The sequence below is a fragment of the Ctenocephalides felis genome, unplaced genomic scaffold (genome assembly GCF_003426905.1).
Source record: "Ctenocephalides felis isolate EL2017-DRISC unplaced genomic scaffold, ASM342690v1 CF-g0.4_SCAFFOLD_02919, whole genome shotgun sequence".
In the NCBI taxonomy this organism is placed as follows: domain Eukaryota; kingdom Metazoa; phylum Arthropoda; class Insecta; order Siphonaptera; family Pulicidae; genus Ctenocephalides; species Ctenocephalides felis.
In genome coordinates this window covers 1-15,276 of record NW_020539073.1, presented here as the reverse complement: position 1 = coordinate 15,276, position 15,276 = coordinate 1, and the positions used below count along the sequence as shown (strand labels likewise).

General features: G+C 27.1%; 1 protein-coding gene across 1 annotated transcript; it reads right to left on the bottom strand.

Annotated features, from left to right (window-relative positions):
* Positions 1–9,394: 9,394 nt before the first annotated feature.
* On the bottom strand, positions 9,395–14,169 carry LOC113381484. Its single transcript, XM_026620381.1, has 19 exons — positions 14,054–14,169; positions 13,945–13,991; positions 13,634–13,832; positions 13,376–13,564; positions 13,139–13,300; positions 12,990–13,077; positions 12,763–12,894; positions 12,481–12,692; positions 12,341–12,412; positions 11,828–11,976; positions 11,585–11,765; positions 11,463–11,522; positions 11,226–11,402; positions 11,006–11,153; positions 10,810–10,945; positions 10,377–10,615; positions 10,157–10,313; positions 9,902–10,028; positions 9,395–9,814 (listed from the first exon to the last, which is right to left on the bottom strand). Exons 1-19 carry the CDS (start codon positions 14,084–14,086, stop codon positions 9,641–9,643), a joined length of 2,682 nt encoding a protein of 893 aa, XP_026476166.1. The 5' UTR covers positions 14,087–14,169; the 3' UTR covers positions 9,395–9,640.
* Positions 14,170–15,276: the final 1,107 nt, after the last annotated feature.

Here is a 15,276-nt window from a genome sequence, read left to right as displayed (position 1 = left end):
TGAGACAAAAAAATTAAATACATTAGGAAATTCATGCTACTTGCATTAAGGCAAAATGCCACATACATCTATTATAAAAATTGATCGATAAAACAATAATGTGATTAAAACCATTCCCTGATCACAGTAATTTTTCATGAATTGCAGATTTAATTTCACATGAATCAAGTTTTGAATTCAGAAGATTATTATACAAAATACATGAAAATATTTACAATTTTAAATTTAAACACTACGTAATTATAGTACCTTTAGTTATTCTAATTATATTATTCAGATACTGAAATAAGTTTCAAACTAAACAACAAAGTTGCTGTTAATATTTTCAAATATATTTTAATATAGCAGTTCTAAAAATCAAAGCTTCTATTTATATATATATATATTATATATATATATATATATATTAGATATATATATATTCCTATTACCACCTATGTAAACAACAGATCTCTAATGGATATTAGATGTGCGCGTCAGAGATTTAAGAAACCGTTCAAACGTGCAAAATAATTCGACGCTTGATAAACATAAACAGATCTAAAGTGAAAAATAAAATGCATATACAGTAGGCCCTCGCTTTACACGGCACCCTGGGTACACGGTTCCATACTACACGGAGCTAAATATCCGACATCCCTCCGACTACACGGACTTCTTATTACGCGGTATTTGGTCAACAGCCCATAAGTTCGTTATGCAAAAGGGTATTGATGTAAATTTTGTTATCGACTTTTATCTTTTAGACATGCCTGATTGTATAATAGCCGCCTAAGAACACGTTTGAGCTGACTACTGCGTCGCGCCAATTTTTGAATAAGGTGTCAATGTCCTACACGTCATTTTGTCCGTATTTCTCTTACTTCAAGTTGTATTTCTTGGTCTCCATACAACGCGATAAAAAATGGTGCGATTTGTACCAACTCTGAGTCTCTCATAACACGGTTCCCATACTGCACTATGTAAGGTTCCATAGAACGCACTACGAATTAGCCTGAATTGTATGTTAAATACGAGTTTCTTATAGCACGGTTCCTATACTGCGCGGTACGCACTTGCCGCGTAAAGCGAGGGTTTACTGTACTTTATACAAAACTTTGCTTTTATACTTGGGGTATTTATTTTGAAAGAATTTTAAGTAACAAGGAAATGGAACGATGATTCCGGGTTATAAAATAACTCATACCATGGAAATTCAACCGGAAGGGATAGCTGAAGTTTGTTGATTTTGTCCCAGTTCCACATAAAAAACGATAAGAAAATGTAAATAAAATTAATTTAAACAATCCTTCAAAAACAACAATTTTGTTTTATTTATCTTCCCTAACAACCCTGGTCACATATTGGAATTGAATCTTGGTTCAGATATTGATATGAAATCCTCTGGTTCATATTCTCATCAGATCATATATAATGCATTGTGATTTATTCTTAATTCTCAGATATATACAGCATTATATCTGATTTTTATAATAATCAATCACAAGTATATTAATTTCACACATTGATAGTATATGTATTTGTATTCAATATAAAAATTCTAAGAATTATAACGGTGATTGCAGAAAGATTTTCCCATCAAGAAATAAACATTAAATCCTCTTATACAACGTAACGTCCTTGTTTTTCACATTTCATAGAAATATTGGAAAAATTCTATAACATATGTGATAAAACTTTTAATAGAATTTCAAATGGAAAAGGGGACATTTTATTCGAAGCTATTTTGTTCGGAATTTATTATAGTTCTTTTATAAATTGTATAGAAGATTTTATAGAAAATGCTAACATTATCTTAAATACATAATCAAAACAAAATTTAATACTGGATACCATAGCTCAAAAATTTATTTGACTATTAATTATTTGGAATTAATTAAATAATAAATAAACATGATTCGTTTTTCTTTTAATATATATATATATATATATATATATATATATATATATATATATAGATATAATAAATGTAATTAATTCTACTATACTGGTAACAAATAATTCTAATCATAATTTTCTAAAATGCTTCATAATTGTACACAAGAACAAGATAATAGTTTTTCTGACACGTCATGGTGAAATAAATAGTTTTCTGAGATCAGACAAGACAAATGGATTTCTCGTAAACTTTCTGACATATTAAAAGCTTATAAGCACTTATTTTCATTAAGAATTTCATTTTACTATTTTTATATACAAAACATTAATTATTAACTAAAAATTCAGGCTAAATTAAAATGACGATCACATAATGTAAAAGATTCTCAAAACCAAAAGTTGAATACTAAAATAAAAAACTTTCAGGGGTTCAATATGTTAATATTTATTTTAATAATATAATGTACAACGTGTACACTGATATCAAGCAGTAGTGATATCATTTGAAAATTAAATAAGGAAATATGTTTTCAATTGAAAATAGCCCTCAGGCTGGGCAAAAAAGAAGTTTGTAAAATATTAATATTTCAAATATAACCATGTATCACCAAGGGGAAGGGGGGGTCTGAAAATCCTTAAAAACTCGCTCACGTGATGAATGGACACCCCCTAAACTACAAATATTGAACGAACCAAATTTGGAATATAATTGTAATTAATTTGTTGTTTAAGCATATAAATATTTTAAACAAATTTATCAGTTGTATCATAAATCGTCAATGTAATACTTGTGCGTATACAATATAATATATGAAAAATTAAATAATTACCATAAAGAAGTATCACCTTGCTTTAATAGGCTTTTTGAAGCATACTGTTAATATTAAATTTTTGGTTTAGTACAAAAAATAATAGATAAAAAAACATAATAATAAAGAAATACTATAAGGAAATTGAAGACAAAGAAGACTGAAGAGTTATATATAAAGATATTTTAATTATAATAGATATTATATTAATGAAATAGTCAAATGAAATGTATATATAAAATATGAAAACTGTTTTTCATAATCTCTCATACCAGGCACCTCTGTCTGACTGAGATATGAAAATAATGTATATATATATATATAAATAAATAAAAAAATACAGTGAAAACTCTTTGGTGCATTAGTTTCAATGTCTCAAATGCTCAAGTTAAGATTCAACAGCTTGTATACATAATATCGATGAGTAAGTTTACAAAAAGTTTTTATAACATCTTACCAGAAAAGTAAATGCGCTGGTTCATCCGAGGCCACTTTATTTTACACCATGCACAGTCTGCAGTCGTACACTGACACTTTTTAACACAAGCCCGCGATTATTACTTTTAAATATCTACGAGAAAGTCGCTTATGGCACTGGCGGCGATTTGCGCACAGTTCGTCCACACTTACAAGTCACAAAACACTTTTCTAACAAAACACAACCGGGTCTGTCGTTAGGGTTCGATTAATAATCAGCAATGGACATAAATGTCGTACTGGATTGATCGTTATCATGGGTCCTGTTGATACTTGTCCCTAACCTAGTTTTTCGGCAGGCGGCGATGTTCGGCGCAGCCTGCTTTCGAAGAATGACGGGTTCGGCACTGTTTGTGCTTCGTCGGACGGCGCGCAGCCCGTAGCTTCCATGAAACGAGGCGCAAGGTTTACTACCACAATGCGCAAGCTCCGGGGCCGAGGTGACCAGATATCGTACACTGTCAATGATGAACCGAAAACTTAGGATATTGATACATATTTTGAAGTAAATTTCTTCGTAAAAGTAAATTTTACTTCTTTGAAGTAAATTTTACTTAGGATATTGATACACATGTTGAAGTAAATTTTGTTAAAAGAGCGATACTACAAATTTTTACTTATTTAGATACACCTCCAACCAACATGTAGCCTGTTTATTTCAAAACTATTTTTTGTCGTGTCTATCAAAGAGATTGTTTTTGTCTGTAATAATTATTGTTTTCCTTTATATAATTTATTTTATATTATCTCTTCGTTTAATTTTTTTTTAATAACCAACCCATCTTCCATTTCAATATTTTAATCTTAATATATATTTCTAAACAATTTTGTGTTTGGGAATGAGTTTTGAATTTTTTAAGAATTTCAATTTCAATAGCCGTAATGGTCACTGTATATGACGAGTATATTCGTCTATACACAATTTTTTTTCATGACGAATATCTCTCTGCAAACTCTGCAAGCACTTAACTGTTTACTTACCTAATTTATTAATATTTTATTCTTGCATTATAATATTTAACAAAAATTCGTAAAAGTTAAATTTATTTAACGGAATACAATATTGTCCGTAAGATAATATAAAGATAAAGAGAATATAATATTGTCCATAAGATAATATAAATTTAAACGGAATTTAATATTGCCCATAAAATTCAATAATTTTCGAAATAAGAATTATGACTATAATTTCACCTTTTACAAAAATCTGCAAACTCTGTAAACATTTAACTGTTTACTTATCTGGTTTATTAATATTTTATTCCCTCATATCAATATTTAACCGAAATATATAAAAGTTGAATTTATTTAACGGAATATAATATAAAGACAAACGGAATACAATATTGTCCATAAAATTCAATCATTTCCCAAATAAGAATTATGGCTATAATTTCACTTTTTACAATTTGACTATTTTGATCGCAATATTATGTTTACACATAACTAAAAAATTTAGTTTTCACCAACGGAATATAGTATTGTTCATAAGATAATATAAAAGATAAACGGAATATATTATTGTCTAGTTATTATTGAATTGGGGTATTCTAGTGTAGAGCGATGAGTTTTAGGTCATTTTTAAAGTGTCGTAAAACAAAGCATTGAATGTTTTTCATTTTTTTACCACTTACAATATTTACTTATGATACATAAATTAAAAAAAAAGTTGAAAATTGAAGAAACTGGCAGCTAATGAAGTGGGGGGTCTCAAAAAATTGGCACCTTAGTCTTGACCATCTTGACATGATTTCAGCCCTCCTAGTCATCCGAAATAAAAGAAATAAAAAGATTATTAATCTACAATGATGTCGCAATCGTCCGAACTAGCGATGAGTGAAAAAAATTTTTTTTACAAATTGGCGACTGTTTGATAAAAAGTGTTTTTCTACTGTTTTTTTTTTTTTGAGTTTCTCAATTTTTTTAAAAATAGTAAAAATTGGAATTTGGGGATAATCCTAGTTCGGGCTATAGATAGGTCTATAAACAAGACTCTCTGAACTTTTCAAGTGAATCGGTCGAGTAGAACTCGAGAAATCGTGTCAGCAGTACTGAATAAGTCTGTGAGAAAAACGCATTTAAAGTTTTGCGTGAAGCCAAACCAGTATGGAGACCGAGTCAGTAAAATGCCTATATCTCCGAAAATAATTCAAATTTTCAAAAACCTTCTCGTACCTATATTCTTAGATAGTTAAACTTTGAAAATATGAAATAAAAAAACGATTTTTTTTGAATTTCTACACTAGAATATCCCCTTAAACGGACTCTAATATTCTCCATAAGATTCAATCATTCAAAATAAAAATTTGGACCATAATTTAACTACTAATTTCATTTTTCACAATTTTATCATTTTGGTCAAATTTCATATTTCCTCATAACTAAAAAATTCAATTTTCACCATCCAATATATACATGTTAACAGTGTAACATCCGTGCGAGACCTTGTACTTGCACGGAGCGTACTCCCTCTACGAGGGCGGCCCCGCACCCGCTCGTTTGGGGTCTATTGATCCCCGCGCTCACACGGGGGCCACTAGAGCGAGCGAGCCAGCTAGCGACAGCAGTCGACATTCGCATAGACTTTGTCCGAAATATAAAGGATATATTACATACATGTGATTTAAATGACAAAAACCCAATGACTAACACCTTCTGATAATTCATTCAGATATTTATTGCTGCCATTTGTTTGCTGATTGCTTATTGTATACTCAATAAATGTTTGAAAGATTACTTACAACAATAATAGACACTTAAATTTGTTAAAATATCATAATCCTAAAATTTGTTAAATAAAATTATTATATTGTAAAGATTATTAAAATACTTGTTAACTTTTTAAAAAAATACTTGCAACAAACTAACTATATTTAAAAATAATTAAAATTAACTAAATATAAATAAATTAAATAATAAATAAATAAGTGATAAATTAGCTAATAATTAATTAAATTATATTAAACCTATAAAATATTGACTTAAGCCTTATTAAAATATTATTATATCGACGGCTTGTAAAATGAATAAATAAAAAATACTTACAATAGATCAAACACGTTGACTTCACTGATACAAAAATTATCAGTAATTTTAACTAAACAGATTACTTAATAGTTTTTTATTATAGTAATTTTTACACATTACCCAAAATCTACAACTACTGTAGGATTAAAAAAGATTACACATATTAATAAAATTAAGAAATATATTTCTTACTAACTACATATACGTAGTTAAATTTTCCTTGTCAGTCATATGTGTTTGACGCTAAGAAGTTCTACATGAGCCATGTCAGACATATATTTGATAGAAGAAGAAAAGTTTTAATATTGAGCGATATCAGTCATATATGTGTGACATAAAAAATAGTGTTTTTCTAGAAATTTCGACAAAATTTTTGTCTTTCTTTGATACATTAAATTTCCAAGATACAAGATTTTGAGATTTATTAGATGACAAGATTTCCTAGATTTATTAGATTTTAATTATCTAATAAAGTTACCGCGGCAAATGTAAAAAAAATTCTGTTTTTATGGATTATCTTTAAGATTTGTTTAATAATTTAATTAATAGTAGTTCTAGTTAATAAAATAAGGCGATCATAATGAAAATCTATTTTTAAATTCATATTTTCTATAATAATATTATTATTATTAAGCTTATTTTATTTTACTGGGATTTAATAAGACTGGGATGGCTCATGACTTATTTCTTATTAGTTAGTGATTTATTATGAAAAATTTACTAAAAATTTTCGTTTTCAATTTATTATATATGAAAGGATATAGTTCATTTAAATTCAAATTAATAAGTTGAAGAATGGAATTAATATGCTAAAATTGAAAAAGATATATAATAGATGATTTTGATAAAAATCGGTTTTTAATTTTAGTGCTAATATTTATGTTTTCTATAATAATAATAATAATAATCCTTTAATAGAGATTTTTTATTTTTAAGGTCATCAACTCTCCTGATAAAAAATGGAAATAACTTAATCATTATTTATAAGATATTATTTAATAAGTAAATAGTTAAAATTATATAATTGTGAATTTTATATCGAACGGAAAAACAACTACTGAGTTGTTTTTTCCAACATGCCCCCTTGTAGTATACAATGTCCTTTTTGTACCGACTATTGTAAATTCATCAAATTTATTGAATGTCCTTTACTGGACAGTTGTCAATAAAAGAGATAATAATAATAAAAAAATCATCTTGAATCTTAAAAAAATTGGTGTAAAACGATAATTTATTTAAATTAAAATTATTATTAATTTAAAATCTTTGAAATTTATTAGGATTATTTTAAATATTGATTTTTAATTTTAATCCTAATATTTGTATTTTCTATAATAATTATTATGATTAGTCTAAATTTAAGTAGTGAATAAATCGTAATATATAGTTTCTTACTGTTTAGTAACTTACTATATATTTTTTTTAATTTACCGTTTTTAATATATTATGTATTAAAAAATTACAGCCCAAAATTATGAATTTCTTATTGAATTCCAAATTCGATTTAATCATCTTAAATCTATTATCACCAATTATTTATCAATTATCCCACGTGGCAGTTTTTCCAGCGCCTTCCAATTATTTTCCAGAGCAAGACAATTTTCTTTACGCAAAATATTACAAATTTATCATGAAGGCAAAAAGGTATATGTTTTTGTTTTCGTTAAATCCGGAGGTCAATTGTAATACTAAGGATACAAAGTGTGTAAACAAGTCAAGGGAATAAGTTGGCACAAATTATTCACAAGGGCTTCCGGGTATTATTACTTTTTTGACGAGTTTCGAATTAATTCAAACTTTCACGAGATAATATTATTATATTATATATATATATATATATATATATATATATATATCGTAACTTAAATAAATATAAAAAAAACATTATATCCTTTATTACTTCTTTATTACTATCTTTATCTCCAAATCGATTCCATGTTGGAATAGCATTTAAATAATCACAAAAAATAATTACTCTATTCATATTTATATATCAACAGCTCACGTGATCAACTGAATAAATAATATTTATTCTAATTATATTGACTAATTCTTCTACGAATTAAAGTTTCATTTTACGAATGAATTATCACATAAGTAATTTCCTAATACATATGATTACCAAAAATAAATACAATATTTTTAATAAAATAATTTAAAAATATAAGATATACACATTGAATTTTAACGTTATTGTCGAACATTACAATAACCATTTAATGATATACAATAATTGCACAATTTTCTAATTATATGATTTTTTGTAATTGCTTTTACTCATATTAGTTAAATATCACTTAAAGAACCATTATATTATGTAAACAACTATTCTTCACATTACAAGGTATAATATTTCACATTGAATAACATGCTTTTAGATTCACTATTTCGTGCTTTAATTTTTTATGAATTATATTCAGAAGGATTCAATCAGAGGCATCAAACTTGTGGCCCAATAAATTACTGATCATATCATATTAAATTAACGATTCTTTGTAAAGACTTCCTTACTTTAAATTCGCGAATTAATTCATATCAATTAATAGTTGACATTACATAGGCATTTATATTTATTATCTTATGAAATAAATTTCCGATTAATGAATATTTACAATCCAAACATTGGTAATGTTATATTTATAAATATTCCTCTTTTGCACATGATTAACTTATTATCCAGTTTCTAAAGATAAATATATTCTATATTTCTAATAGAATAAATATATTCTATATTTTTTATTTATTCGAAAATAGTGCAAGCTTTTAAAGGGTTAATTTATGCATCTAATTAATGCACAACCGTAATTTAAATTTAAAAGATTATGCGAATTAGTTAGATTACTATAATGAAAATTCAAAAAATTGTTGGGTTTTATTTAAATATTAGACGCGCCAGGAATGTATTCTTTTGAAATTAGGCCAATGAACCTGATTTTAAAAATAAATTTTTATTAATCATGTAAGTGGTCCTGCCAACTTTCAACTTGATTAATAATAAGTAAACATAAACAAATTTATAGGTTTTTTAGAAATTTCATTTAGATCTCGTATATATTTGAATTTAGATTCTACTATAAAATTTAAAATCTGTTTCTAATATTTATTACTAATATTAATGAATATATATAATATATTGGACGTATCTATGATCACTAAAATAAATTTATAACGTTGTCTAATATTTATGTGTATCTACTACTACGTTAAAATTAGTTAGAAATTAGCGTTAATACTATTAAACGTGTTATTAAAATAAAATTTTATAAATTTTTAAAGAATTTCTTTGATCAAAATAGCATTTTTGAGAACTAGATTACGATGGAAATTCAATTTAACATAAGTATAATCAAGTATAACCTTTCCTTGCGGCGCTTTTAAATGAAATATCTCAAATGCCATTGGAATCTCCGATTATTAACCAAAATTAATTTTTTCTTACCTCCACTTATTTATTCGCTGTAAAAGAAGTTTACTGCTCTGTTTATGTCGTAGTCGGCGGCTAATATGACTCTAATAAGAGTCTCATTGCTCGGAGCATCTCCTACGATATCGCGAATTAAAGCCAAACAGGACTCCAAATGTTCGTCGGAATCATTACTAAGGGAATCCAATGAGAGAATAGACTGAAAATAAAAGAACAGTAGGAATAAATAGACAAATATTAGAAAAAAATCTAAAACTCATACCACAAATACACTTATACTACTTACAGAGTGGTCTCCGTGTAACATCATTTCTTCTAAGTCTCCAAAAGTGTCCCTTTCTTGAACTTGCGATTGCATATTCATGCTATCTGAGCGTGTACATCTAGGTGGAGAAGGTGGCATACAAGGCATTCTGTTTGAAAATGAAAAAAGCAATAAAAATTTAGGAAAAAATATAATTGTGAATGTCGAAGAAAAAAATTCCATATTGTCTGATCTAGGTGTTAAAAAAAGTCCAGTATACTTTCTTAATTTATTTACCTGTCTCTAAATTTATTTGCCCTTCGTGAAGGTGTTTTCCATTTTACAAATTCCGCGGTTTCATTCTGCAAATCTTCAGACAACTTTTTGAATAGATCACTGTTCATCAAAGTAGGATTAATAGCTATATATTCTAAACAAGTTGCTTTTAAAGCCTCTAAAAAATAAAATACAACAATTAATAAAGAGATTCATTTTATTCGAGTTTTATTTAATTTACCTGCATTAATTTGATCTGAAATGCTTAGCAAGAAAATAGCTGAATCGTCATCCACTCCAGTGATTAATATAAATTCTGTTATTTTCTTTAGTTCATCCACTTCATAACGATCTGCTAATAACATTAGTTCTGATAATGCATCCTGATTCGAAATACAAGTTTGGCTGACACCATTTCCATATAAATAATGCAAAAACTCTTTGAAAACGTTTGGACTTGTATCATATATCACTATTTTTCTGAAATAAATATTAAATAAAAATATAATAATAATTATTTTATCAAAATCATAATGCAATAATCATTGGCATATAAATATTTATTGGTATATTTAAGAAAAGGACTCTATGACAAAATTGTTATTCAATTAAAATTTATTTATTTTAATTAATTTCATAAAAAAAATATGATAGTATATTTCAGATTCTAATACCTGTTTCTATCTTCAATCATTCCAGACAGTAATGCTCGCCGGAACCAAGGGCATCTGGCAGCTACAATAACACGGTGTGCATATATTACAATGGCTTCTGGTGAATTTAAATTTGATTCTATAGGACAGGGAATTTCTGTGAAAAATATTAAGTAAGTTAAAGATGCTTGGTACATATTTATATTAATTGTTATACCTGATAAAGGAGACTTATCTTCCCTCGTAGAGACTATTATAAACTCCATGTCTGTGTGCATCTCATTGTATAATAACCTAGTAATTTTTCTAGCTAACATGCTATGATCGGAGCTTGGAGAGGTAAGCAAATATTCACCTAAAACTAACTGTAAAAAATTGAAATAACATTTAATATTTGTTGAAAAATAATAATAGCATGTGCTAGAAGGTTTTCATACTTGGCAGTTTAATTCTGGTTGATTTTTATTTCTATTTCCGGACCAGCTTGTTTTTGAAGAGCTTTCAAACAACATATTGCTTGTTGAGTCATTATCCTTACTCTCGAGTTTTGGTTTCAGAATGCCTAAGGATTTCATAATTTGTGTGAATCTCTCCCTTTGCATTATAAAGCACATCTGAAAATAACATTAAGTTATATTTTTATACTTAAAAATTAGCTTTCATATGTAATAAACCTGTTCAGTAAGTTTTTCTGCAATATCCACATTTGTAATTATTCTTTGCAATATTCCAGCCTATAAAAATTTTAATTATGAATACTATGATATTACAAAATCTATAAATAATTTCTAGTTACCACTGTGGTAGTAGTCAATTTGAATCCAAAATTAAATTCATATGGGTCATATTTATCATCCAAAGTAGAAATAACTTCTTGAAGTCTTACAATAAATAATGGAAACTCTTCACTAATCATATCAAAATTGTGTGTGACTGCTCTGTACTGCTCATTTTGACTCATTTCATCAAAACATTCCCTGAAATAATTATTTTAATCAAAGATACTATTTTGTTTTACTTTTAAGTTAAAAATTATCACCTTTTATCAATTCCATAAAGCATTAAGTAAGTAATTTTGCTGTGAAGTATTTTCAATATAGTCAATTCATTATATCCATAATCACATTTATTTCGAGAAATAACTTTAGACCTGCTTGCGCCTTCAGATGTTGACTCTGCTTCAACAATCTAAAATATGATAAATATGAATGATTATTTTGAATATTGATTTCAAAACATTCTAACAATGATTAACATGAAAACCATCATGCAAATTGCTGATGCATTTATGTTTGGTGTACATTAATAATAAATTTTAAATATGCCACACTGAATAACATATACTAACATTTAATATAAAAATCAAAATGTGATTAAATATATATTTCATCGTGATAAAGTGTATAAGTTAGACCCTAAGACCTAATACAGTGTCATATGCAGTCTAATAAATATGAATACATTTAATCAAGTGTTTACATGAATATACAGTATGTTTGTGCATATGAATTACTAACATATCACTCTACTAGCAATTTCTACTAAAACTCACTTCAATTAATTTCTCCACAGCCAGTTTGGCATGTGCAAAAACTGTTGTAAAACTGTTGAGGAAACCCTCAATCTATAAAGAATTTTTTCATCATAAAAACTTTTACTTTCTTACATGTGTATACTCACATTTTAACTGACCTCAGGAATAACATACTGAGCGAGCTCTTGTTTATGAGAAGGTGATAATGTTTTGAACGAGTCCCATGCGCATTTTAAGCCCTTGTATAATAATTTGACAAATGTAGGAAATAAATTAAAAGCATATCGTAATATTGCATGTCTGTCCAACGTATGCAAATTGTTGCAGTTGATTTTTAAATCTAAACAAAGTTCTAGAAAATGAGCACAAGCTGGAAATAGAAATATATACTACATTATGAGCTCTTCTAGGTTTAATCAGCAAATAATTATGTTTTATACCTATTGCAATTTCTTTCATTCCATTTTTGAATGCGTGACACAATTGAATAGGTGTCTGTGAGTCTTTGCATGTTAAATTATCTATACATTGCGTAAGACATATATACATATCCATAATAATACTCTCTATACCTAAAATATACAAAATAATGTACAAAATTAAATAATAACTTAACAAATAATATTTTTTGCATTTCAAAATCAACATATTATATTTTATAACTTACGATATTTTATTTCCATGTTAGTTATGAACATCTTGCAGCTTTCTGCTAATGACGTCAGAACTGGAGCCTTTTCTGCTAATTTTATAATCTACAAATGAAAAAATAAATAAAATAAAAACACATTTATAGAATTTCTCAAAAATAATTACCTCTTGGCAAACATCTATTGATATATCACTATGTAAGCAATTACAATATGCCCAATGAAGAATAGTTTTCAAAACAGGCGATGATAGTCCATCAAGGCTTATAAATCTATTAGCATTTCCACAAAGACCGGATAGTCTTAAGACAACGGAGTGTACATTAAACTAAGAATATAAATATAGAAAAGACCAATTTAAGTACAATTATTTCATCTTCTGAAAAATGTTTTAATAGCTAACCTTTGTATTATCATCAGCAATAATTGTTAAATCAGAAAAGAATTCTTCCTGAAAAGCTGTAACGAATGAAAAAGGCTGTTCTGATGTCTGATAGCATACAGGGCGCTCTGGTAATTTTGTGCAGAATAAAGTACATGATGGAGATTGACTTGTTATTGAAAAGCAATCATCAAATGTGCCTTTTTGTATCTAAAATAAAAAAAATCTTTATTTATACACATAAATTGATATAAGATGAATCATTATTAGAATACATACAATAAAATCTGTTACAAATTTCTCATCTTTAGAAAATTCTATCCGCTGTATTCCATCAAAATTACATATTTCATAAGAATCACATTCTAATAGAGGTAGAGAAGTTTCTGTTGATTGTTTTGGATTATCCCACGCTCCCAACATATAATCATTAACAAAGAATATAACGTCACCAGCTTCATCCAAGCTAAACTTTACACTGAAATTGTAAAAGAATAAAAAAAATACCAATTAATAATTGAAATAAAATGAAGTAAATTGAATAGCTAAAGCTATAATATAAATTAGACTGTGTATCAAAATTTACAAACCTTTCTAGAATAACATCTAATCCATTTGAAGCATTTGCTTTCGAAACCTACAAAATTGCATTTTTTAAATATCCTTGAACATATAATAAATAATTTCATTTAATCTTACTTTCCATGTTCCGAGAAATAATTTACTATCCATAATTATATCATACCAATTTAATATACATTAAATTTAGAAAATTTCTTAAATACAGTAATCATTTGCTAATATCCTGATTGATCCTGATCATATCATAATCTGATCAGGTACTAAATAAAATGTATACGATCATGATTTCCAAAATATACCATAAAATATATGGATCGAACGTCGCTAATTAAATATTCAATTAACTTCAATAAAATGTTGACAAAATTATGTAACTCCAAAAGTCAAAACATTGAAAACATATAGATCATGGTAGAATAGGTGGGAAACAAGGATAACGGTAAGGATATTGGCTGAGAAACAAAAAAGCTTCACAAAGGCGCGGTAAGGTTGTGAAGTTGTGCACAATGGAGACGGAACTGATAAAATAACAGAAAAACAAAAACATAAAAATGTCAGTGACTTCTCACGGTGGCGTTTGACAGATTCCATTCAAACTTATGTGCTTGTTAGAAGTTAAAGTGTGTTTTTGTGACTTAAGTAAGTACAAAATTGTACAAAATAATTATTTTTATTTTAAGAAAAGTGTTGGGCACAATTCTAAACAAATATTTGTTAAATACATTTCCAACACATTGTGATATTGATTTAAGTCCAAAACAATTTTTAATACATACATTTGTTGCTTTAAACAGCAAAATTGAATTAGAAATGTCAAACGTCAAACATGAAACGTCAAAATTGAGGACGGCTGTTTTCAGGTTAAAAATGTGTTTTAAAATTGTGAATTAATTAAATAAATGTTTAATAATTAAGTGGAATAGCTCGGGTTTAGTTCATCTTTTCTTACTTTTTTAAAACTATTCAAAATCGGAAATATTTCAAAAAGGTAACAAGCAAATAAGTGTATTAATTAGTGTATTAATTTTTATGTTAAGAATAGTTAATATAAGTCGTTATTCTCAATATTTACATCATAAATGGGGCAAAAAATAATGCTCTTTTGCTCTTTTGAATCATAAGTGCCATTAATTAAATTTAATTGATCAAATAAAAATTATTTGTTTGTCTAATGTTACTAAAATATTTATGAAGTTTGCACAAAATTAAATTACCTGTAATTTTTTTTAACATTTGATACTTCTACAGAAACGCGATATGCTTTAAAATGTCATTTTTAGCGAGCTAACAGTACATGTACTGCAGTTTTATGTCAGTAACTGCAGTTATGTCCTACATGA

Excerpts from the sequence above, each read along its gene's own strand:
- LOC113381484 (XM_026620381.1), bottom strand. The coding sequence starts at position 14,086 with ATGGATAGTAAATTATTTCTCGGAACATGGAAA. Across the intron at positions 13,078-13,138 it reads CAATAGATGTTTGCCAAGAG|ATTATAAAATTAGCAGAAAA; the intron begins GTAATTATTTTT and ends TTTCATTTGTAG. Across the intron at positions 11,403-11,462 it reads CAGAAAAACTTACTGAACAG|ATGTGCTTTATAATGCAAAG; the intron begins GTTTATTACATA and ends TGTTATTTTCAG.